The sequence below is a fragment of the Ostrinia nubilalis genome, chromosome 26 (genome assembly GCF_963855985.1).
Source record: "Ostrinia nubilalis chromosome 26, ilOstNubi1.1, whole genome shotgun sequence".
Classification (NCBI taxonomy): Eukaryota; Metazoa; Arthropoda; class Insecta; order Lepidoptera; family Crambidae; genus Ostrinia; species Ostrinia nubilalis.
In genome coordinates, this window is record NC_087113.1 from 720,464 (window position 1) to 747,844 (window position 27,381).

General features: G+C 35.2%; 2 protein-coding genes and 2 long non-coding RNA genes across 7 annotated transcripts in view; 2 read left to right on the forward strand and 2 right to left on the reverse strand.

The window, feature by feature from the left end:
- The window catches only part of LOC135084408 (hemicentin-1), a 609,550-nt gene that overhangs the window by 318,239 nt on the left and 263,930 nt on the right, over nucleotides 1–27,381 (forward strand). The gene's annotated exons all lie outside the window — the stretch shown is intronic.
- LOC135084521 (uncharacterized) lies at nucleotides 4,805–5,994 on the reverse strand. Its single transcript, XR_010259873.1, has 2 exons — nucleotides 5,371–5,994; nucleotides 4,805–5,263 (listed from the first exon to the last, which is right to left on the reverse strand). It is a non-coding gene; the product is annotated as an uncharacterized LOC135084521 (long non-coding RNA).
- LOC135084496 (uncharacterized) lies at nucleotides 7,686–11,636 on the reverse strand. The gene is made up of 3 exons (XM_063979276.1): nucleotides 11,194–11,636; nucleotides 10,704–10,889; nucleotides 7,686–10,157 (listed from the first exon to the last, which is right to left on the reverse strand). Coding segments are annotated over exons 1-3 (543 nt in total). The 5' UTR covers nucleotides 11,196–11,636; the 3' UTR covers nucleotides 7,686–9,802.
- On the forward strand, nucleotides 12,137–13,645 carry LOC135084550 (uncharacterized). Its single transcript, XR_010259884.1, has 3 exons — nucleotides 12,137–12,416; nucleotides 12,795–12,874; nucleotides 12,976–13,645. It is a non-coding gene; the product is annotated as an uncharacterized LOC135084550 (long non-coding RNA).

The following is a 27,381-nucleotide window of genomic DNA, read 5'->3' on the forward strand; positions in this document are numbered from 1 at the left end:
AAAAAATGAAATGAAATCAATTCAAACCAACATTAAAAAATATTTAAATAATTTAGAAAAATTAACTAGTGTCAATTTCAGTAAATTGTATTACACAAAAAAAGAAATCGATCTTATGTTACCTTCAAAACTTGATAAGAATGAGTAAACAAGACATAGTTAACGAGCTCCACAAGCCAGCAAGAAGAAATTTCTGTCGCCGTCATACTAACATTAAAGGAATAGATGATTTATGGCAAGCGGATCTTATGGATTTTCAAAAATATTCATCGTATAATAAAGGATATAAATATGTACTAGTAGTAATTGATACTTTATCAAAATTTGTATGGGTAAGACCGTTAAAAGCAAAATCTAAACAATATGTTACAAATGCAATGCAAAGTATATTATCTGAATCAACACGGAAGCCAAACAATTTACAAACAGATCTGGGTACAGAGTTTTATAATAATTCTTTTGAAAAGTTAATGAAAAATTACAACATAAACCATTATTCCACATATTCTGTTAAAAAAGCCTCTATAGTAGAACGAGTTATAAGAACTATAAAATCACATCTTTACAAAACATTCAGTCTGTGCGGACGATATCAATGGTTTCAATGTAATTTAGATTCCGTGGTGCATCGCTATAACAACACTTTGCACCGCATTACAAAGTTCAAACCGATTGATGTTAATCATGCGAATCAGGCTTTAGTTAAATCTAATATCATTAAAACCCGAAAGCCAAAGACAGTACGTCAAGGATCCACTTTTAAAGTTAACGATTTTGTTCGTATAAGTAAATACAAAGGAGATTTCTATAAAGGTTATACCCCTAATTGGTCTACGGAAATATTTCAAATCGTAAAAATTAATGATACCTATCCTCAAACGTATCAAATAAAAGACAAATACAACCAAAATATTCTAGGCTCTTTTTATGGATACGAGTTACAAAAAACTAAATTTCCAGACATCTACCTTATTGAAAAAGTTATAAAGAAAAAAGAAAACAAACTTTTTGTAAAATGGTTAGGACTAAGTGATAAAGAGAACAGTTGGGTAGACAAACGTGAATTAGTGATTTAGATAAGTATATAAATAACACAGGATCTCTCTTTGGGACACTAGATGATTATCGATGAAGGAAGGCAGTGGTGTAATCAATAGCTTGGTAGATCATTTGCCGTTCGAGTTACATATACCTGGGTATCAATTTTGTGGTCCCGGTACGAAACTTCAAAAACGGATTCTAAAAGGCGATCGAGGGGTTAACAAATTAGATAACGCTTGCATGCACCACGATATTTCTTACAATAATAAAGATCCTGGAGCTCGACGCAAAGCCGACTTGGAACTTTTGAATATGGCTCAAAGGAGATTGAAATCGAAAGATGCTGGAAAAGGAGAAAAAATTGCATCATGGATAGTAAAAAATGCTATGAAGGCAAAAATCAGAACAGGCAGTGGCATGAAATCATTTAAGAAAGGTGTGAAAAAAATACAGTCCCTATTGAAAAAAATGAAATCCAAGGATCAAAACTCTGTTATAAAATATGCTTATGCAGTTGCAAAGAAACTGTTTAGTAAAAAGAAAGGAATACGTTTGCCACGTATCATTCCTCTTCCAAAGTGTGGAGGACTTTTACCACTTATTCCCATATTTGCGGGATTGTCAGCTTTAGGTTCACTAGCTGGAGGAGCAGCAGGTATAGCAAAAGCTGTGAATGATTCTAAAGCTGCACAGAAGAGTCTTCAGGAATCTGAAAGACATAACAGAATGATGGAAGCGGTGGCTCTTGGAAAAGGATTATATATTAAACCTCATAAAAAAGGAGCAGGGTTATATCTTAACCCATCAAAAAACTGATTAAGCGGCTACCTAGACGTGCGCTCACTAACCTCGATATTTTGGAACATGCTAATGACATTCCTTACTTTCGCGGTGTTTACATGAGAGATGCGTTACCTTTGAAACCTAGAAAAATAGAATGTGGAATATTAAATTTGGATAGCAACATAAATCCAGGTACGCATTGGGTAGCCTTTGTAAAGCAAAACAATTACGTAGAATATTATGATAGTTTTGGTAATTTAAAACCACCGTTAGAATTAATGAAATATATGTATGCCTTGCCTATAAACTACAATTATGTAAGACATCAAGCTTACGGCACTACTAATTGTGGTCATTTGTGTCTAAAATTTTTAAGAAATTATTGGAAAAAGCATTTAAATAGCAAACGAAATAAATAAATGTGTTAGTATAAAAATGTCTTTCACTGTATCTTTAACTGGAAGTGGAGCCTCTTTAACAACAAATTATTCACCAAGTTTAGAACTTCGAGGAGAATATGAATGCGGTCTTTTGTATTTCTCAACTTTTAACTCTATTCCTAATATCGATAAACGAAACAATAAGTTTCATTATGGTGAAAATGAAATCATCGAAATTCCTGAAGGATCTTATGAGCTTCAGGATATTTGTGATTATTTAAAAGACAATATGAAGAACACTGTATTAAAACTAACTTGCAATAACAATACATTGAAGACAAACCTTTTTTGCTCCAAAGATGTTCATTTTAATAAAAGTGAATCAATTGGTAAAATACTAGGTTTTGGAATGGAGACAATACAAGCTAATATAAGTACTGATTCACAGTACCCTGTTAGCATTCTATCAACAACCATTGTGAGAATCGAATGCGACGTAGTTAGTGGTTCCTTTGTAAACGGGAAAGCCAGTCACATTATTTATGAATTTGTGCCTAATGTTCCACCTGGTTATCGAATAATTGAGATACCTAAAAACTTAATTTATTTTCCTGTTAATCAAAATTCTATAAGTGCTATCAATATACGGTTGTTGGACGCTGACAATAAAGAGATAAATTTACGAGGTGAAGAAGTCCAGCTGTATTTACATTTCAGAAAAAATGATAAATTTCAATAAAAACCCCCCTCAGTCGTATACCCAAGCCATTCCTCGAAGATCATCTCGCAAAAGCACACCGTTTCAACTAAAAAAGAAGCTTACCAAGACCAATAAAGAATTTCTAAGGCTAATCGGGTTGATAAAATGAATATTCTAAATATATCTCAACAAACATCATACGACAACAGCATTGAAAGTTTCGAATATCATTCATACAAACCGTACGTGACAAGTTTCAACAAGAATGATGAAATAAGAATTCCTATTAATCAACAAGATCTATACGTATTGCCTTCACTTAGTAGTTTGTATATCGAGGGGAAAGTGAATGTTTATAACACCACAACTAAAGCAAAAATATCTGAGGTACATTTCATTAATAATCCGGCATTGTTCCTATTTCAAGATATTCGGTATGAATTGAATGGAGTAGAAATAGATAAAATAAAAAATGCAGGTATAACTACAACAATAAAATCTTATCTATCGCTAAATGAAAATGAATCAAAATATGCACGAGTTTGGGGTTGGTCAACTATGGGAACCAATAATACTGGAGGTGGGGCGTTTTCCTTATCCATTCCGCTAAACAAGATATTAGGATTCGCAGAAGACTATGAAAAAATAATCATGAACTGTAAACACGAGTTAGTGTTACTTAGAAGCAATACGAATCTTAATTCTATCAAATTAAATACAGGAGAAGTTGTAGATGACATTATAATTAGTAAAATTATTTGGAGAGTGCCACATATCAAAGTGTCAGATCGAGAAAGAATAAATTTATTAAAGCATTTAGAGAAAGATCGTGCTATTCCTCTAGCATTTCGTAATTGGGATCTGTATGAATACCCATTACTTCCTCAAACACGTAAGCATACTTGGTCTATCAAAACTGCATCCCAAACAGAGAAACCGCGATTTGTTGTAATAGCCTTACAAACCAACCGCAAACACAACAGTCAATTGTCAATGGCAGAGTTTGATCATTGTCATGTACGTGATGTAAGAGTCTTTTTAAATACAAGTACAAGATTTCAGCAGTCGTATCACGGACGTCGTTCAGAGCCGTTGCTGAGTTTAAAAGAATTTAGAGACGTTGCCCCTTTATTCGTTATTGACTGTTCACGACAACACGAAACACTGAAAGGATCTATTGATGTGAGAGTCGAAATTGAGACAGACCAAGAAATTCCAGATAAGACAGCTGCATACTGCCTGATTTTAAACGATTGTTTATACGAATATAAGCCTTTGAGTAACATTGTAAAGAAACTATCATGAATAATTATAATACAGTAATCGTTGATTTGCAAGGGTTTAAGGACAGCAATAATAAATTATTGGTTAAAGAAATGGCAGTAGCTAATGTAGAGTATACCTATGTGTTTTTAATAAAGCCCCCGTATCCGTTTTCTGCACTGAGTGATGAAGAAAAGAAATGTGTTCGTTGGATCGAAAGAAATAGAGGCTATTTATGGAGTGAGGGCTACATAGACTACAGAGAATTTCATAGAATGATGACTGGTTTTTTGAAAAATAAAAAAATTATAGTCAAAGGGGAAGAAAAAGTAAAATGGATGCAAGAGTTGTGTAATAATAATAATAGTGTTATTGATATAACTCGTAAGGGTACTCCTAATTTGAATAGTCTTAATGAACTATATTGTAAAGATAAAATTTTATTTAATTGTTTTTATCATGACAAGTATTGTGCGTTACGAAATGTTTTAAGTTTAAAGAAATGGTGTGTAGATAACAATGTGTTTAATTAATAAATATTCACTTTACTGTAATAAATAATTGAAATATGGAATTAAACTTTGTGTTTATTTTTATACCTAAATATGTATTCCTAGGGAACTGAGTAAAAACATCGTTTTTGCATAATAATTTATTTCATTACATTTACAACTATATTAAAAAACATAATCAATTAAAAGTTAGAACCAGTTAACTTTTTTGATATCTTTTTAATTACACATTCTGTCATATCCATTATTTCGTCCACTGCGTCATGGACTACGTATTGGGCACTAAGTAACACGCACTCGCTGTCAGCATCTGACGTAGATGATGATGAGTTCGAATTTGCTCGGTCACGCTCGCAGACCAGGTCCACCACCTTTATCTGGATCATTTTGAAGCCTTTCTGTTCGTTACACACCACAAAAGATTTTGGAGTTATCCGCTTATTATTTTTTGGAGAAACTCGTTTTTTACGTTTTTGATCAATTTGCGTCGATTCCACCCCAAATAAATCTTTGTATTGCTGAGTGAACTGTTGTAACGGGTCTTGAGCGTATTGAGGAAAATCATCATATACGTCAGTCATTTTCTGTAAAGAATAAAGAGAATAAATTGTAATAAAGTTGCTTTAACTAATAATTAGGTAAATAGTTAACCACACAATAAAACACTTAAAAATACTAAAATACTACATACCTGATTGATAATTAATTATTTCCCACTCACAAGGTAGGTCTTTCGTTGCGGTCTCGCAGTTTGGAACTGATGTGTGACATCAGTTGCAGCGCGCTAAAATATACATCATCACAATTTTCGTACACAATGTATTGAGTTTTTGCACGACTTTGAATGTCCACTTCATCGTTTGACACTTCCACTGCTTCCATAATTTCAATTTTAATTACGTGCTTGGGGACTCTACTATCGATTGAAAGAACGTAGCTGGCTTGTGGTGAGGTAAGATGACTGTGACTACGTTGAGCCATTTTAACTTTTAACCCAAACAAGTTTGAACGCAACAAAGTCGAATTGATAACTAAATAAAATCTATTGGTTGCTTATATCAAATAGGTAACATGAGACGCACCGGCTATGCCACGTGCTATTAATTAACTTCATGTCCAAACCTGTAAAAGTTTCCTCAGCGTTGCAAAATAAATGTAGTAAATTGATTCCTAACGTGTGATCGATGTCATATTACGATCTCACCGTTTCTATGCGATGATTAATATCACACTTTAAAACATGTCTAAACATGATCTTATTGAGTTAATGTGAACCAATGTCTTTACGTATAAGAAATAAAACCCAAGTAAATAATTTGTCATCATTTATTTATAGGTAGGTACCTTATTAATTAATTACATTTATTTAAAACTTAATATTATCTTAATTAGCTTAGGTTATCTATTATAATAAAGAAAATCGTACAACTAAGGAAAGTATTATAATTTAATTTTAATTACCTAATTCTTGGTTCAATGTTATGCTTAGTTAAATGTTTAGAATGGATGTATGCCCCCAAGCTCTTGTTGACACCTTGTCAACCGAAACAAAACGTTTATCATCATTACTGGATAGCGCTACTTTGTTGAGACTGCGAGTAAAAATGTTGTGTTTGATTGACTTAAATAAAATATTTGTTTTCCGCACTATATTGCCGTGATACAAAGTTTTTTTATAGTCTGATATTTGTATATCGCGAACAACACTCTTCTTTACTCCCTTTGCTTTTTTAATTGTAGTATTAATGGTCTTTACACAATACAACTTTGAACGTAATCCAACAAACTCTGTTATAATGTTTCCTCCCATTTCGTCTTTGAAAAGTCCAGGAATCTTTTTATTTAGAAGCGGTAAGCCATATACATTTTCTTTGAAAAAATTGCTTGTGTCGAAATAATGTAAGAAGGTTTCTTTTAAATCTTTGTAAAAGTTTTCGGTTTCAATTTGGTAAACGAAACTATCCGTATCCGTGTAACACATTTGTAATTTGTTTTTATACGATGGTTCAAAAACTGAATAATGAAAGTCATACATGTGGCTTTTAGATAACTCTAACACCGTAAACCCTATGTATATTGGCTTATCCAAAATCACCCGTTCAGGTTTTGTTTGTATTGCGACTAAATTTTCAGTGAAAATTGAAACACTGTGAAAACTAGAGCTTGCAATTAATTTATTGGCAGTTATTTTCTTTTTTGTTACATTATTGTGGTCACTCCATTCGTTAACTAAATGTACATTAACTCTTTTTTCGCTGTTTTCTAAGGTTTTACCAAAAATGCTGTTATTGAGCAACTTAAAAAAGTCTTGTTCAAATGTAGATTGAGCCTGTTGTCTTAAACTCGTATTTAGATCGATATATTGTTTTAAGTAAGGACTTTGTTGAAACGTTATGACTCGATGTATTTTTTTTAATATCAGCCCATGTTTCAAACATGTTTTCAAGTGAACATAGTGGATGACGTAGAAGTACTTGTCGTAAAGATTAGGCACGAGCTTAAAAGTCTTACCCCCCGGTGGAATGCATTTCTCAGGACAAAATGGTAAATCATTGTGCCTGTCATGTAACTCTTTCGGATAGCTTAAGTCAACCTCAAGAATGAAACCATACTCTGCATCAGCAGGAACATTAACAATATCGAGACATTCAATTTCTGTCTGGTTTAAAAATCTAAAATTCGACAGCGGTAGAGATTGACACATACTGAATCCGTATAAGTTATTGCAATCTATGTAAACTACAAAGGTATCTGGTTTTAAGGGATCGTATTCGTTCATGTATTTGTTATTGGCGTTGGCATGCCTGTGCGAACACATGCATACTCCTCCTCTGATGCCTGATTGAATCATACGCACTATGGCAAGGTCATCTATGAGCTCCAACTCGACTCCAGTTTTGTAAAGCATTGCATCGAATGATAAACTAGGAGCGGTTACATAGAAAGCAGGATCTAATTGATAATGAAATTTGCAAGTTTTTATAAACTTTTCAAAAATATCAGTTAACAAGAGAACGTCTGTTTTCAAATACAATTTAGTGTATTGACCCAGATTTTTGATGTTAAATTGTGACCAAACTGATTGAGCATGTTCATAATCTTCATCAGTAATATGCTCATTTGTAAGGGAGCTGTAAAACTCTTTTTTTTCTGGTAAACATCGCTCTTTAAACCGATCCCAGTTATCCATGTATTCGTAGGGATATATACCTTTGCGAGTAAGTAAATTAAATTGGGTAGGTATTGGAAAATGCATGCGTAAATGATCAAACTCTTCTTTTTTAATAGTTTTTGCTAATTTATCTAAGCTAGTGCCAAGAAATTTAAATGAATCTACGAAGCGCAATTGCATAAATTCTTGATCAGAAATCGGAACAAATTTCGTAAATGACACATAATTTTCTTTAGTTTTAGGTATAATCTTAATATTTCCAGGCATTTCACCTAATTGTTTTATGAACAAATGACAGTCATAACCTGCCAAGTTGTGGAAAAATACAGGAATAAACTTAGGTATTTTGTATTGTAAATTACAATATCTGTGGGCTGCACCACGATATAATCCTGTTATGTGGCAGTGATCGCGCACTTTGTCTGAAAATAAAAAGTTATCACATATATGACAGCGAGTGGCTTGCAAAAATTCGGATGCATCTTTTTCGGTAAAAATCATAGGCAAATTTTTAGATAAGATTGCATGAATTTCACGAACATCACGGTAAAGAGATTCTATAAATTTTGAAACACAGTCAGAACCGAGATATGATACATACCGATTATAGCTAGTGTTTACAGTACAGACTATATTGTACGCAAACGCTGAGGGTATATGGTGCTGCAGCGTTTTTGTATTTTGCGTATCAGATTTGTCTTTGTGCACTTCTAAAATTGTCTCAAAATCTGCATAAATGACGAATGGAACATTTTGTTTACGGTCATAATTATTAAATTTTATGACGGTCCCCTTTTCAGGTAATACAGTGACGATCCCGCTACATAAATGATTTTCTAGTTCATCAAAAGTAGTAAAAAACACTAAGCATGTATCACAGAAATAAATTTTACCATGATGAGCTGTTATTTGATTTCTGACAAGCCGCGACAAGTCCTTGATAAGACAATAATGTGACGTCGCGTCATTTTCTAACATTAGCAAATGAATAGTTTTTTTGTTTTTGGTATTTTCAGATTTATATACGGGGCCAATAATGGTTTTAGAATTTTTTAGACCATAAATGATAAAACTTAACTTAGGATTGTTTTTCTCAAAAATCCTAATATCTGAGAATGTGACGGGATAAGATATCCCATTGATATTTAGAACATCTTTAAAATTGGGATAAGACGAGACTCGTTCAGGATGATTTCGAGCAGGGTAAAGAGCTGCTGTTACGCTCCATAAAAAGCAACACTGGTCTTTATTTTGAATATTTATACATGCTTTCTTATTTTGAATAAATTTAGGTAATTTTAAATAAGATGACCCACCTAATGGTTGGTACTTATTGACATTTATTTCTAAATGTGAATTACTTAAAAAAGCCCAACCACTATCGCTTTCCTCAAACTCTTCCATTTTCTTTTTCAATATACTCACTAGTTTAGAAAATAAACTATCAAAATCATAGTTGTGGTAAAGTATAAAATTCTTTGTAACAAAAGATTTCATTTCCTGCATATTATTTTTGAATAACAGGAAAATGCTAAATAATTCAAAATTCACTTTGATGCAAGTATGTACTCTTAAAGCATCATCTAAAAGTGATTTTATTTTGTTATGAATAGAATTAAAGAAAATATCTATAGAAGTTTGGTCAAGTTCACTTGCAACTAATCGGTAAGAAATGATTCGAGAGCGAAATGCAGAACCTACGATTTCCACACCATCACTGTGTGGTTGGGTGGAGTTCTTTTGTTTGTGCAAGCGACTCCGCAAGTGTCCTACCCAAGAGGTTGAACCTATGGACACGTTACAAATAGTACAGAAAGGCATTTTAGAACCAAGAATTAGTTAATAAACAATAAAGTCTCTATACCTACCTACTAGAAATAATGTTGAATAATTCGAATGTAAAAAATAATATTAAAACTGTGTAATAAGTATGTTTATTTACAAGTAAAAATTATTTAATGTTTATTTTATTACTGTAATAAGTCGGTTCGCACTCTTCAAAAATTACGTAAGCGCTACTTATAAACCTTTGTAGAGCCTCCCACTCCTGGGATTGTTCACCGCATTGGAGTTTTACCGCTGCAAGCGCTTTCTTGTAACGCTCCTCGGGTGGAACGTTCTTAACATCGTCGGTGTTGTAGACTTTCAAATCTATGTAGAACTCGCCGCTGGTGACTGCAGTCCGACGACACTGGCCCGAAGACACCCGCGATGTAAAGCTCGATGCGATGCTACGAGTTGTCTCCTTCGCACTTGCCCGCTCGTCCTTATTAATGATTGAAAACAAACTCTTCGTTTTCTTTGGTCTGTGAACAATAGACATTTATTTAAGTAATGATTATTTTATTCAATAGAATATATTTTTTGTTAGTTTTATTTATTTAAAGGTTTTATTGCACACACACAAACACATAAGAATGCTCTGTACAAAAAAGTTGTCAAAAGATCAGCTGTTGTACTTTAAACAATTAGGTACTATTTTACTTTAATTCGCTTAGATTTTTATGTAAGTACTCGTAAAAACTCATTGTAAATTAAAAATTTACCTTTTAGGGAATATTAAAATTAAGTGCTTGTAGAATAATTATGAGGGAGTTTGGTAATATTATTACTAAAATCTTACTATTACTAATATTATTAATGCAAAGTTTGTGTGGATGTCTGGCTGTGAGGATGTTTGTTACTCTTTCATGCAAAACCACTGAACAGATTTTGATGAAACTTTACAGTATTATTGTTTATAACCCAGAATAACATATAGGCTATAATTTATGGCGATCTGTGATATACTAAATTTTACGCGGGTGAAGCCGCAGCCAAAAGCTAGTTAGATTATAAAGGTGGAAATTTACCTAGTTAGGGCTTCAACGTTCGCAACGGAATGGGCGGCAGGCTTTCGCTTCCTCGGCTTAGGCGCAGGCGTAGAAGCGGTTGAGGTCGACGCGCTGGTTTTGGACTTGCTCTTGCTCGAGCGCGGTGGTGGCACCACCTCTAATGGGGCCACGTCTTCAATGCTGGATGCGTACTCAGAATCCGACCTATAAAATATTAATCATCATTAGTCTATCTTCCTAATAATCATGACCACTGTCTAATTACGGTAATGACACATTTAAGTACACTACCAAATACGAAGATACATACTATGCTAGCTAGATATATTGATGGTTGCGGGATTCGAACCCGCGACCAATTAGCTTAACAAAACACATCGCGGTTCTCTACACAAATACTAAAGTAAAGAAAACATGTAAAGAAATACTCAGTAAAGAAAACATTACTTGAAAATTATTTGTCAGAACAAACTAAGTATAAAATAAATGTATAACAGTACTTACTCACATTTTGCACAATCGGGAGCTTGTTTCTTGCTATTCACAAAGAATCTCACAAAGTAATTAATTTTTTGCGGTGAAATTCTGTATTTATGTGATCAATAATAAATTGTCAGCAAAAATTAAGCTAATTAGTTAAAACTAAAGTAACAATAAAATGATATACAAATTTGGACCGTATTTTTATGTTCGATAAGCACAGAAAAAAAATCACTAGCAAGTAGGTATTACCTTTTGAATTAAAATATTACCCATACTTTGATGTTACGTTTAAAGGAAATATGATTGTGTTACACTATGTTGCAGTAAAAGTGAAATCAGAATCTAAAGTATGTAGGTTAATTTCTTAAATGGCTAGTCAAATACTAATTATGTAGTATTCCAAGTACCGAATTTCCATCATTCTATTTGTAAAGTTAAATTGTAATAAGCTACATTGATTTGAGTCTGCTTCCAACAGAAAACTAATAAACCAACTAATTTTACTCACGATTTTATTCGATTTTATTTTTCCTCACAATGTTTACATCTTTTTTACAATGCATTGTCATTTAGAAAAAAATTGACTTACTTTATAAAGGTAGATTTAACGGTAGAAGCATAATGTATCAGTCACCATTGAGTCACATAGAAAGATAAAAATAATTATTAGTTTCAACTTGCAATGCAACACGAAGTAAACAATAAAAATCTAAAGTTACATGTCGTGCACACACATTCAAAGCATTTAATGCTGAATCTGCAAGTAAGCTGTGTGAGACCAGGAGCTGAGATGTTTAAATCGATGTTTTATTGAACATTTGAATAAAATGTATTTTATTTTCAGATTGGTTAAATATTGATATACATTTTCATTAAATATGAAATAAATGATTTAAAAGATTATTTTATTTTTGCAATATAAGAAAGAGTAAGTACTTATAGTAGTATAGTAGTAAATGTACAATAAATAAATGTCTAATAGTCATAAATGTACAATAATGCAAAATGTCAAAAATTCGAAACAAAACTTTAAAACCATTTTAAAATGAACAGGTTTACAGATAAATATATAAAACTCTTACTCTTGGACTATAAATTGCAGCTCGTACATTCCCACGATCCACGCGATGCAACGTACAGTGTGACATTAGATTTCATCGAGTGCAAGTTCGTCATGTACGTAATAATTAAAAAGTATAAGTGCACATTTTAAAAACTCTGTGAAACCAGTGCAGTATTTCCTAAAATGTAAGTGTAATTATACCTATATTTCATATACTTTTAAGTTTATAGGATAACTTTCGGATCATGATTTTCGTTTAACTTGCGAGAGAGATTACCATTTTTTTGATACCTCTTTAAGATCATCACTCGCTTGCTGTTCCCAAGCTATCTGGGGTCAGTGCAGTATTTTTTCTTTTCTATACGTGGTTAAATTATGAATAAATAAACCATTTTTTCATTGATTTATAAAGAAAACTTTCTTCGCTTTGATTATAGTGTTACTCAAAATATTTAATATATATCACAAATAAAAATCTTTAAATACTAAAATCAATAGATAATTGTTTGCTAATATTTATTACAGATTTTATTGACGATTAAAAAAAGTTCTCTTTATTTCAGGAGTACCTACTGCTCAGCAAGACAATTAAATATCTACAATAATAAGCAGAAAACGTCGTTATAGATCTTGGTTAAAACAGGTAACCTTTTTATTTATTAATAACGTTGCAATATTGTTAGAAGTTTCGGTTCTGTATTTAAACTGTTCACAATTTATTTAAAGCATTATTTATTTTTTCAGATCCCCAGTGACATGATTTAATTAATAAACTAATTAAATCGTGGATAAGAAACTTCGACGAGAAGAAGAATTGATTTATATCATCAATAATCGTAGTAAAAAAGGTCTTAATTTATTTCAATTTATAATAAATTATGGTTGTGGTTGTTTTATTTGAATAAAAAATCTCAAGGTATGGTGTTACATAAAGGTGATGGTATGGTTGTGCTAAAAACGGTAAAGGTAAAAGGGTAAGTAATGGTAAACGGTAATAAAAGGTAATAGTAATCAGGTACCTAAGAAAGAACATTCAGAGATAGAATCTTGACATAGCTCTTCAGCTGTGTATGTTAGGTAGGAGGACATTCAGTGAGAGAATCTTACCATGGGTCTTGAGCTGAATGTGTTAGGCAGAACAAACGGTAAGAGAATCTTACCATGGGTCTCTGAAGATACTTACCTCGGGTCTTCAACCGTTTGTGTTAGGAAGGACATTCAGTAAGATAATCTTACCATGGGTATTAAGCTGAATGTGTTAGGCGATACATTCAACAAAGGAATCTTACCATGGGTCCTGAGTTGTCTGTGTCATATTAGGCAGGACGTTCGGTGAGAGAATCTTACCACGGGTCTCTCTGAAGATACTTACCTCGGGTCTTCAGCCGTTTGTGTTAGGAAGGACATTCAGTAAGATAATCTTACCATGGGTATTAAGCTGAATGTGTTAGGCGATACATTCAACAAAGGAATCTTACCATGGGTCCTGAGTTGTCTGTGTCATATTAGGCAGAACGTTCGGTGAGAGAATCTTACCACGGGTCTCTCTGAAGATACTTACCTCGGGTCTTCAGCCGTTTGTGTTAGGAAGGACATTCAGTAAGATAATCTTACCATGGGTATTAAGCTGAATGTGTTAGGCGATACATTCAACAAAGGAATCTTACCATGGGTCCTGAGTTGTCTGTGTCATATTAGGCAGAACGTTCGGTGAGAGAATCTTACCACGGGTCTCTCTGAAGATACTTACCTCGGGTCTTCAGCCGTTTGTGTTAGGAAGGACATTCAGTAAGATAATCTTACCATGGGTATTAAGCTGAATGTGTTAGGCGATACATTCAACAAAGGAATCTTACCATGGGTCCTGAGTTGTCTGTGTCATATTAGGCAGAACGTTCGGTGAGAGAATCTTACCACGGGTCTCTCTGAAGATACTTACCTCGGGTCTTCAGCCGTTTGTGTTAGGAAGGACATTCAGTAAGATAATCTTACCATGGGTATTAAGCTGAATGTGTTAGGCGATACATTCAACAAAGGAATCTTACCATGGGTCCTGAGTTGTCTGTGTCATATTAGGCAGAACGTTCGGTGAGAGAATCTTACCACGGGTCTCTCTGAAGATACTTACCTCGGGTCTTCAGCCGTTTGTGTTAGGAAGGACATTCAGTAAGATAATCTTACCATGGGTATTAAGCTGAATGTGTTAGGCGATACATTCAGCAAAGGAATCTTACCATGGGTCCTGAGTTGTCTGTATCATATTAGGCAGAACGTTCGGTGAGAGAATCTTACCACGGGTCTCTCTGAAGTTACTTACCACGGGGCTTCAACCGAATGTTTTGATCAAGATACTTATTTAAATGTATTCAACACTCCGTTCGTAGTGTATTATTGGGCATTCTGTCAAACCAGAGTGAGCGCAGCGAACGGTCGGAAGCGAAGCGGACGACTGGGGGACAGAATGCCCAATAATACACTACTCACGGTTGGTATCGGCCTGCGCCTTCCTGCTTCCTTTGTCAGGTCATCAGTCCACCTTGAGGGTGGACGTCCCACGCTGCTTAAAACTTTATTTACATAAATGAAAATTTGTTTGAAAAGGCTGTTAAAAATAACTTTTAAACTTAATCAAAATAAGAGCTACGTGGCTCAGTGCTAAGAGATAAACTCTTGACTCGGAGGTCCTGTATTCGATTCCCATGTAGAACAAAATATAATGTAAAATCACTTTGTGTGTTTGTTTGTTCTTAGTTTATTTAGGGTATAACTAATGGACTTGAAAAAATAAATTATAGTCTATCCAATATAGCTTGATTAGAATGACAGCTGCCATCAAAAGTAACGACATAACTTTGTAGTAGCGATCAATGAGAGCTAAATATTGGCGGACAAGAAATAATTCACGTCTGACCTACAAACAATATTTTCGACGACAGTGCCTCCAATAAAAATGTTAATTTCGTGTAAATGCAGCGTTAAATTACACCAATAAGTAGTAATTCGAAATTATAAAAATCAAGCTAGAGTATTAACGACGTCTCTACAAGGTTATCTCGAGTTACAAAAATGTTAGTGTTGGGACATATCGACAAATGTCATATTAAATTAAAACTATTTTTTTAACATATTTAACAAATTTTTTTTCTAACTAATTTTTTAACATATTTAAGTCAAGTTATACGTTTTTCTAAATGTTCACTATTAAAAACCAAAAAACATTTCATTCTTAAATAATCAAACATCGGAAATCAATCACCGGTAATTTTTTGGGTATTCATAGCACCGTTGCTCTAGAAGAGATGCCCACCGCCCTCTAGCGAGAGGAAAAAACCACTGAAGAACACTGATGATAATGACTACGATTTAGGTTGTACACCCTTGACATGAATTTTAAATTTTACTGTCTTTCAATTTAAATCATAATTGTCATTTTTATGAATAAAGATATGAAGAAAAATTGATTGCATTTTTTTATATCATTTTTTCGAAAACTTATCGATACATCTATGTGAACCGTACGAAACATACCCAGCACTAGTCACAGTCGTTTGACAGCCGTCATTCTAATCAAGCTATATTGGATACTATCTTTCCTGATACCTATACTTATCAACCCAATGGGGAAGCTTTTGAACTGCATCTCATTTGATGGAACGTGATTATCACGGACCAGGCTTTATTAACATTATCGTTACGGTGGTAGCTAGCCAGGTGGACTTAGAACAATTTCTACCACCCAAACAGAACCGAACAGTTTGTTCTCACTCGATATCAAATCTGGGACCTCTAGGGCCGTTTCTGAACCAGATTATAGAACACTAAGCCTACTGTATCTATTTTTAATATGCCGAGTATCAGAACAGTTCTAGCTAAGAGGATTATTTAATTTATATGTAAATTGTACCAAAACTTAGCGGCAGGTGCTTTGAGAAGCTTCAACTTAAAGAAGTCCGTGATGAAGCAACTTTGAATAATAAACAATGAGCAAAAACAAGGCGAATTGTTAAGTTTATAAATACAACTACACAATTAAGATGTTTCTTGTTATATTTGGACTTAATTTTCACTTAAATATGCGTCACAATACGATAATTTACTACGTTGTTGTTGTTCTAGTGCTATTTTAGTAAGAACGTAGTTTTATTCAACACTTTCATTTAAATTTTACAGTCATCATTCATCTGAAGATTGTAATAATAAGGATGTGTATTAGCTTGTCTAAACGAGCTCTACACTATATAAAATTACTATCATCATCATCATAATTTTAGCCATAGGACGCCCACTGCTGAACATAGGCATTAGGGTAAGATTAGTACATTATTAATTACTTTTACTAGGCATTCGATACAATGATAGAATTAAGTTAGTATTTAACCTATCTTCGCTTCTTAGGCCCAGTTTTTTGATTCATAGTTAAAATAACTAATTGTTAAATTTTGTTACTAATGGTTAAATATTAATAAAATGTAAACTAATAGTTAAAAAATTTACGCAAAGTCAAGTTAACCATTGTTCGAAAAACATTTCAATCAAATTTGACAGATGTCAAATGACAAGTGATTAAATATCAGAAAAAAATGTTTTTCGAACAATGGTTAGCTTGACTTTTAGTACATTTTTTAACTCTTGGTTTACATTTTGTTAATATTTAACCATAAGTAGCAAAATTTAACAATTAGTTATTTTAACTACGAATCAAAAAACCGGGCCTTAGTCGGGCACTCTTGTCAGAGTGGTCGTGGTTGCGCTGACGAGGTACACGGTAGGGTGTTGTATGTCATCTTCAACGGTAGTTCTCCATTTCTGACGGTTAGAGGCGTCGCGAGTACACTGGACCATGGTGGACTCAGTAGCCTTTGTGATGGCGCCTATCCAGCGGGTAGGCGATCGACTGCGTACTCTCTTGCCTTCCACCTGGCCCTGAAGTGCCCTGAACTACCAGTCTCCCCATCGAGTTTTCATTTCATTTAATTGTTTTAAGTTTTTATCATTTTACCTGTATTTTTTACGTAGAAGTACATAGTTTTAAAAGCACCATTGCAGATAATGTCACCATAATTATTCTTAGTGTAAGCACTGTCACTAACACAATCGTATTATCTATCTATCACATAGATCCAGCCTTGATAACTGTACAACTGGTAAATAAATCAGTACAAATCCCACTCAATCCGGGTCCGACTACGATGGCCATTCGATATAATCGGAACTGTAGATCTCTATCACTTTTGGAGACGCAAAGCTTAACGCAAGCTTTTGGTTCGAGTACGTTGGTTTTTACAGTTATTTAATAAGACTAAAATATAGTTTTGATTGGTAATATAGATAACACATTTTTTTATCTCCAACGAGGAAGCTCTTGGTCTCCATCTCATGGAAAGTGATGATCAGGCCGAAGGTGGATGCGAGCTTCGCCCAGAATCCTCAACCATCAACAGATGGAACCCAACAATGCCGTGAACAATGTTGTTATGACCACAGAACTAGGTAAGACAGTGGCAGCTAGTCAGGCGGTCTTAAATAAAGCCCTACCACCAACCAAATCGATCAGAAAATTCTGCTCCGACTGGAAATCGAACGCGGGACCTTTGAGTATGAAGAGATGAACCTTTGGTGCAATTGTGTAAAGCAATCGTATTCATTTGACAGTTCAAAACGTACGATAAAATCTGTATAACAAAGCGTTTGACAGAATGAAGCGTACGTTTTGAACTGTCAAATGAATACGATTGCTGTACACAACCAGGCCTGGCTCACTCCGCGCGGTACATCCGATAATTACCTACAGCGAAGCGCCCCGCCGGCGGGTATTATATCAGTCGAGTGTCACGCGCGCGCCCGTCAGGACGCTGGCGTGCGTTGTAGTACCTAATTCTATGATCGAAGTATTATTTAAAAATGGACATAAAGAGAAAGAAATATTATTGTGCGGCGTTCGGGTGTTTAAATTCGAAAAGAAATCTACCGGATTTATCTTTTTTTTCGCTTCCTAAAGATGCTGAAAGGTATGTTGGCCATGTAGGTAATCAATAATTCTTAGGATAGTATAGGAACCTAACCTACCATGACTACTGCTCAGAATGCGTTCGTTCGTTTCAGCCAAAAATGACGTCCACTGCTGGACAAAGGCCTCTCCCAAGGTTTTCCATAATAAATGCGTACTTACCTACATACGTACCTCATTACAAATAAGTAGATTAAATATTTTTTTACTAGACACTACTAGACAGCAACCTTACGTGCTCTGTGCAGCAACCCTAACAGCGTAAGAAGAGTTCAGAGGCACGCGATAGAAAGAGACAAAACTTGTAGGTGAATAAAATTGTAGGTACGTAGTGCTGTGCGAGCTGAATTCCACTGTATCGCGTCGTAGCAAGACTCGCATTTATTTAAATCGTCTTGCGGAGTAATCCTTCTGTACCTGTACTATTACTTATTCTGTGACACAACTAATAATTATTAAGATATCGCATTCGATTTGCAGAGTTGACCCCCAAATAGGACCATTACGTACGCGTCTAACATTGATTTGTGCATCGTTTTCAGCTTAAATCCGGATTTTGATGTATTATTTCAACCGGAGAGTTAAAATCGCAGGATTGAAAGAACTGCAGGATTGGGAGCGTATTTGAACAATTTGATATTATGGTTTTGATTTAGCGGTCGAGCGTGAAAAATGAAAAATTTTCGAGTGAGCTTAGAATAAATGTTTGTTATATTTTTTTAAGTAGGTAATAACAGAAAAGAATCATGTAGGTTTACTCGTGATACCTATTTATGTGGTCACATAATCTAGCCTTTCGTTTATTTAACTAATCTCACTGTATGACTATAACAGTGTAAACGAGCTCAATACTTTTCATATAATTTGTGTTTATGTAAATTGGTTATCGTAATTTTGTTCAAGGTTTTGTTAATGTTCTTAATATGAATAATGTCAGTTAGTGTATTATTGGTTAGGAATGCAATGTACATAACTTTACATGGGACTCGGAGACCACAGACATTCATGAATCTGGAACTCAATTGATTCACTATACCCCAGCTGATTTACGCGTGCTACGTCCCCGAATAGCCTGAATACAGGACCAGTCGGAATGCGGGACCAATTAGGTCAATAAATGACCCTAACTACCACCGAATTGCTGGTGAATTTACCGGTTTTATCGCGGGCCAATTTACCGGTTTATTACCCAAATTACCGGTCGCCGTGGAATTCGATTACCGGATACTGGGAGTTATGATTAATAAATTGGAAGGAATGTCAGGTATTTGGTGTTCTGTTGAGTATTTTAAGCAGCGACATTATTTCAAACTGTACCTTTAATTTGAAATCGGTTATTATTTAAAGAGCTCTCAAGTTCAAAGTCAAAATAAAAGCATACCATTTACAGGATGTATGTAACTGGAATTTTAGACAAAACCCTAATTTATGTGCCGGAGCACACAAATCACAAATTTCTAAAAAATCAGTATTCCCTCGATTCAATAGCCATATAGATAGATAGAGATTAAATCAATAACTAATGTCTCTAAATTAGGTTTGGATGCTATAAAGCTAAATATCCCAACCTCATTTAAAAAAACATGTATTTTGTAATCATACGAATCTTGAAAAATTATTCTTGGTATCTAATAAAAACATGTTTAGAAATAGGCCGAAAGAAATTAACGAACATCAAAATGAGGCTAGGTAATGTTATCTCGCAAATGCTCAAACAAGACTATCACTATTGCGTATGCAACCAAACACTGCAGCATTTCACGAGAAACTACCACCAAAATGCGAAACAGCAAACACCCACATCAAAGAGCTATCGGTAGTTTCGGCAGGCAATAAATAATCGAAATTCCACCACTCCAGTTTAGGTTACTGTCGTTCGAATAGATACAATTAGCCTGGAAATAGACCGAACCGCCCAAGCTGAATGGACGGGCTAAATGTACCAATTATCTGGCAAAATTACCGGTTCCGTATACCGGTACGTTTACCGGTATATGCATGGCTGTAATTTGGGGTCATTCGGAATTTGGATTCGGTTTTCCAGTGGGTTAAGTTTTGAACCAGTGAACGGTTAAAGCAAACTTTGCTCTTGTTGACATACCTCCTTTTCAACTTTTACTGTACAACCTAGCCTTAGAAACTTTAAAGGCCAATGTATAACCCACTTAGTTTTAAGCTGCATGTGTCAAACAAGGCTGTATGTTTCTTTAATGAAGATAAATAAAATAAAAATAAATACTTGTAGCCTTTTACATTGCCAAAAGATAATAGAAAAATATAGGTACCAATGACTTTAGTTAAGAAATCAATTAATAATGACTAAGAAATATGGAGTAGGCACTGCTAATCGATCATTATGGAAATCATTGAGGGTGGCCTATGTTCAGTGGAAGTTTTATGGCTGATACGATTATGATGATGACACTAAGAAATAAACAGTAATTAGATATCACTTACTACTATGTATTTCATTATTTGTTGATGCTTATCAAAATTTCCTGTTACATCAAAATTCACGCAGGCAAAGCCTAAAAAAACTAGCAGGCAAAGCCTAAAAAACTAGTATTATTAACATTTAGTAAAAAATATTTGTTATTTTGAAAGAAAAACCGAAACGAGGTTTGTTATAAAAGATTAACATAAAAATAATAGTCACATAAATCTCCTCGCAATATTTTTTGTGGCTTTTTGTGCGACACTATGGGTCGAATTAACTTGGCAAAATTCTCGTTATTTCAAATCTAGTACGCGGTCGAGTTATCACAATAATATTATTTTTGCCTCTGAAATATATTAAAATTCAGTATTTCTATTTATGGCGAATCTTTTTGCTCGTTTTCATTCGTTCGTTTTAATCACAGCTTCGAACGTGTTTATTTAAAAACCGCGATTTATTATTCTACGCAGTGGTTTTTAAATATTTGATCGTGGATATTGTTTTAGGTGATTGGTGCTTTCACGAACTACATTATGTTTTATGTACGCAACTAAAATAAATCGTGGGAAAAATATTTGAAATTAAGCCAACTGAAAATCTAATAAGTATCCATTCACAAATCACTAATTGATCTGAAACTTTTTGCGCTTACAACGTTCTAAAGACTAAGAGCTAGTGTACGCCAGAACTACGTTATTTTATAAAAAACTGAAAGTTTGTCAGCGTGTGCTCCCAATATAGATAAGAACGTTGATGCATCATGAAGTTTGGGACATCATGGCTTAGGCAGCTTACCCTAAAATGATTGTCTGGCAAGGAGTTGGAACGGTCAAAACTCTGGCTGGTGAGGAAACAACTTTTAATTATTATCCATTTTTTTATAAAAAAAATGCTTTTTGGAGCATGCGCTGACAAACTATTAGCTTTTATAAAAAAATGTAGTCTGGCGTTCACCAGCTCTTAGTCTATAGCGTCAATCATAAATAATGAAATTGCTGTTGATACTGTTTATTACCATTATTTAATGCCTGAAACTGGAGTGAACGTCTCAAAAGTGTTTTCATTGCTTTTCATTTAATACCAGCCTTCGATGCGTCATATCCACGTCCAACTCGTGGCAATAAAACCTCGCAATAACATATGAATCATGTCTATCTGAACGATACAACTAGCAGGCCATTTTTAATGGGCAAAAACTGCATAAAACCATTTTATTGGCTACCCGGTTTATGAGATCGTAAATATTATGAATTACCGGTACTTTCAGCTTTAACGGACAAACCGGTATTAACCGGTAATGACCGGATTTTACCGGTTTTTATACCGATAAGGACGCGTGAATTACGATAACAGTTCTATTAAACGACTTTGCATATAAAACGGATTGTTTTATTACATTTTATCCACTATTGTCTGGCTTTAAAATAGGTCGTTCGTAATTATGCTCACTGATGCATACCGAACTTCTGTTCTGCAAATATGGTTAGCTTTTACAGAAATATTGTAAATGTTTCAAGTAAGAATGCAATTTTAAAACTGCACAATATTTGTGGTTACTCTAAAAAGGCCCCATAATAATATGGTCTTTCCAAGTAAGCTAAACAAGCTATTTCTCTTTACCCAGTTTCATCTTTCTTGTATATTATTATTATGCATACAAAATAAGAGTGGAAACCAAAGTGTATTCCGTGACACAAAGTTTTCTGTGAAATAAACTTATTGACCTCTTTTTGATATCGCTCTTGCACAACGTTTTTCAAACATTTTTGTATGGATAACTTATTCTTCTAGCAACATATTATATAGCTTCTTACTCGTACTTATGAGTTTAAGGTGTAAAACAAGTAGACTGATGTTCACATACATATTTTGTCCCTTGTCTCCTTCTAAGACATCCATGGCAATGGAGCTTACATCAGGACTTCCCAACTCGTCGTGGAGGCTATAGATTGAGTAACGTCATTCAAATCAAATCAAATCAAATTTTCTTTATTTGCGTAATTCGTTCGGTTCGGTTTGGTTGGTGGTAGGACTTGTTCTAAGTCCGCCTGGCTAGATACCACCATCTTACCTAAGTCTGTCACCATAACAACAATGTTAACAGCATTGTTGTGTTCCGGCAGTTAGAGGTAAGATAGCCAGTTCCTCTGTGGTTGAAGATTCCGGGTGAAGTTCGCTTCCACCTTCGGCCTGATCATCAGTTACCATTAGGTGAGATACAGCCCAAGAGCTTCCTCGGTGGTGATAAAAAAAATCCAGGTTACACTAGAATTACATATATTTCATATATTTATTATAGCTTACGTACAAATAATATCGTCAGTCGGACAAAGAGAGATTGATTAAAAACGACATCGAATCCTTTCATTGAATGTGCTGCGTATTTTGGTTGCTACGCGCATTCGCAACTCAATTACTTCGCGCCAACCGGTTTTTGCGTGCGTTTACCGGTATTTTCCGGTATTCACCAGTTTGAGCCGGTTCGAGCCGGTTTAGAGCGGAATTCTCCGAAAGCTAGGTTTATTAGCAAGCAATTACATCGGACGCAATTGCAATGATTTTTCAATGGAGTATTGCAATTTCGGTGATTGAGTTTCAGTAATGTATTAGGTTACGATAATGAATCGGTTTGTGTTGGGAATCAAAAGTAGGTGCATGCAAGATAATAGTAATATAAGGTTTATGTATTGTAACTTAGTTTTTATTTTATTCCAAAACAAGTGTTTAGATAAGTAATAAAATACCTAGATATAGAAGAGCCTCACTTCCTGGCACAGGTATATTTTTACCTAAAAGGAAGTTTGGTCAATATTTTAACTATTGTAAACCGTTTTATATTATGAAATAAATTATTTAAATTTATTTCATCATCATCATCATCATTTCAGCCACAGGACGTCCACTGCTGAACATAGGCCTCCCCCAATGACTTCTACATCGCACGGTTGGTAGCGGCCTGCATCCAGCGCCTTCCCGCTACCTTTATCAGGTCGTCGGTCCACCTTGTGGGTGGACGTCCCACGCTGCGTTTTCCGGTACGTGGCCTCCATTCCAGAACCTTGCTGCCCCATCGGCCGTCAGTTCTGCGTACTATGTGCCCTGCCCACTGCCACTTCAGCTTGCTGATCCGTCGGGCTATGTCAGCGACTTTAGTTCGTTTACGGATCTCCTCATTTCTGATTCGATCTCGTAAAGAAACACCGAGCATAGCCCTCTCCATAGCACGCTGTGCAACTTTGAGCTTCTGTATAAGGCCTATAGTGAGGGGCCACGTTTCCGAGCCATAAGTCATCACAGGTAACACACATTGGTTGTAGACTTTCGTCTTCAGGCACTGGAGTATTTTGGACGAAAAGATGTTGCGTAGTGTCCCGAACGCTGCCCAGCCGAGTTGGATTCGACGATTGACCTCCTTCTCGAAATTGGACCTACCTAGCTGGATCGTTTGTCCGAAGTAGATATACTTGTCAACAATCTCAAGAATCGAGCTCCCAACCGACACCGGGTAGGGCGCAACATGGACGTTCGACATAAGCTTCGTTTTGTCCATGTTCATCCGAAGGCCTACCTGTTGGGAAACTCGATTAAGGTCTTCGAGCATGGTGCCGAGGTCCTCCAGCGATTCTGCCATGACCACGATATCGTCGGCAAACCGAAGGTGAGTGATGTACTCGCCGTTAACGTTTATGCCGTATCCTTTCCATTCCAGGAGTTTGAAAGCGTCTTCCAATGCCGCGGTGAAGAGTTTCGGAGATATAACATCTCCCTGTCTTACGCCTCGCTGTAGAGGAATCGCCCTCGTGCTTTGCTCCTGTACTCGGACCGACATGGTGGCGTTTTTGTACAAGCACTTTAGAACCTCGATGTACCGATAGTCGATACGGCACCGCTGGAGAGACTGCAGCACTGCCCACGTCTCAATCGAATCAAAGGCCTTCTCATAGTCCACGAACGCCAAGCATAGTGGCAAGTTATACTCCTCAGTCTTCTGTATAACTTGTCGCAGCGTATGGATGTGGTCTATGGTACTATAACCTTTCCGGAAACCGGCTTGTTTGAAAATGTTTTGTTTCTGGTGCTGAAAGCTACCTGCTGAAAAAACTATTTGCTATTTAAACCATCTAGGTAAACCATACCGTTGCAAACTTAAAAGGTGCAACCTAACTTGCTTACTCATACGGAAAGTTAAACTGTAATAAGTTTAAAAAGAACTATGTCATATATCCCACGATACAGTCGAAATCCATTCATTTTTATACATTTCCAATACCTACCAATGAATAAATATACAATAAAGTTTAGTCCGAGCACCGACCAGAGAAGTGCCCGAGTGGTTAAGGGACGTCTACATTAGTAACGCACAGAATGAAACTTAAATATGATTCAGAAACGATTGCTTTACTGCGACTCATATTTACATAACACATTATCTGACTGTAGCTAAATAGAAAAGCTGATTTTTATCCACAATGAGGAAGATCTTGGTTCTCAGGCTGGACGTGGAAACAAACTTTACCCAAAATCCTCAACCACATGGAACTGGCTACCTCCAATTACCGGTACACAACAATGTCAACAACATTGGCGACATACTTAAAGTAAGATGGTGGTAGTCAGGCGGACTTAGCCCTACCACGAACCAAACCGTGTAGTAAATTTTGCTGCGACTGGGAATCGAATCCGGGATGAAGGTGCTTCAGATCCAGTGGATCAATAATACTGCCTCTGTGGTCAAGTGGTAAGACTACCTGGTCTTACCACAGAGGCTCTTAAATCTAATAAAAAGCTTGGTCTTCCTTTGTGTATGCACCTTTACACCAGATTGCAAGCGAGTGCAGTCCATCACGGTCCCGGTTTACGACTGTCTGGGATTGAAAAGGAGGAATTGGCCGGTTCCGACGGTTCTGCCCGATATATTCGGAGTCAGGGCTTTAAGCTCGGGAATCATTTTAGAGCAGCACTGAAATATTTCGAAGTTTTCACTTATGTAGACTTGAAGGATGAATTCCAAAGAACAGTTTCATATCATAATAAGTCATATAGTTGTTTACGTTTTGTTAAGATTAGTCAAACGAGCAAAGATTTTTATTCAATGTTCCAACTGCTCGAACTAATGCTGGTAAACGCTCGCCTATTGCTCGCCTGGCCGATATCTATAACGAACATTTTAGTAATATAGACATATTAGCAAACAATAAGAACGCCTTTAGGAAGCTAGTTTTTGAGCAATTGTACTCAATTGACTAGTATCATTTGTATTTTTTTTTTAAATTTCTAATATTGTAGCTTTATCTTCAAAATTTTTATTTTTTTAATATTGTAGCCTTTGCTATCTTCATAATCTGATGTATAAAATAATTACCTTCCACTCTCATCGTAATTTACTCGTTTATATAATATGTGGATGACGTGGTTGGTTTCACAATTGTAATCCTAGTAAGTAAGTAATATTATTTATAGTTATACATATTGTGAAGCTGTTTGTCTTCCCAAATAAATGAAAAAAAAAAATTCTTAAAAATCTTTGTTCAAAATTTAACCTGAGCCTGACACATAACAAGGAAATAATTTTAATACTTCATGTATAATTATTTTACTGTAAAAACTCATATAGATCTTAAGATTTTCCAGCATTTCTTGATTTACCAAATTCATGGTAAAAAACCCAACTTGTACTACGAATACTACGACCATCGTTCATTTCAAGATGGGATAAGAGGAGATTTGGAAATAACGAAATCTCTCTTTTTCTCTCCTCTTCGCCTTGATGGAAAACGGGCCTTATCCTTATTCATTAATGTAAATAAATAAGCTTCAAATGATCGCAAAAAGACAATAGAAAGACGACAATTTTTACGGCAACACCAGTGCCCCAAAGGTCCTTGTTGAAAATCAGTGTCATGGCACCTTTAGTGTCACGACTAATGCTGAGTCAGGGACCTTTTTGGCACAGGGCACTCAAAATCTATTTTATTTTAATTGGGATAAGGTTTATTTTTAGTTCTTTTATGTATGTTTTATCTTGTATTGTGTATTTGTGCCAAATAAACAATATTCTATTCTATTCTACATTTTCATATAAATTCCAACTCTATTATAGTCTGACCTATTGAGAGGAAAACTAAATATTACATCCGTCAGTTCAATTAATACAGAGTCCCTCGGGCCGGTGCAGTCCGAGTTAGGTCAGTATAATGGAAACGCGCTATTGACTTTTCTTTATTGGGGTCACATACCATTGTGTTGGAAACTGGAAATTGTGAAAGTATTAATTAAAAATCGTATTCTACTTCATATTTGCCTTTAGAAGCAAAATTACTAACGTATGGTTACTTTTTTACGCTTAAATCATTTAGATGAAACTTATAATCTAGTCTAAGTATGTCAATTTGTCAATGACTGACGCCCGTATTCACAAACGACACACAACGATGCTTGCATAAGTGAAGCAGCAAATCGAACGCACAGCGTTGAATAGAGCTCTATGATTGGTTCATGTGTCACCCTGTGCGTCCACGCGCACTGTGAGATCTCATAGTAATGTTTGTGAATACGAGCGTGAGACACTTGCAAAATAATCTTCTATTTTACACCTTCGCTACGTCACCGCTTCGCATGAAGGTACAATATGACTCTACATCAAGTTGGTTGCGAATTAGGTATTTACAGATATGACACTGTACAGTAAAAAAAACGATGTAAAGTT

Bases quoted from the DNA above. Each gene is read 5' to 3' on its own strand.
- LOC135084496 (XM_063979276.1), bottom strand. The intron at 10,158-10,703 runs GTAAATTTCCAC...TATTGTTCACAG, and splicing joins AACGTTGAAGCCCTAACTAG to ACCAAAGAAAACGAAGAGTT.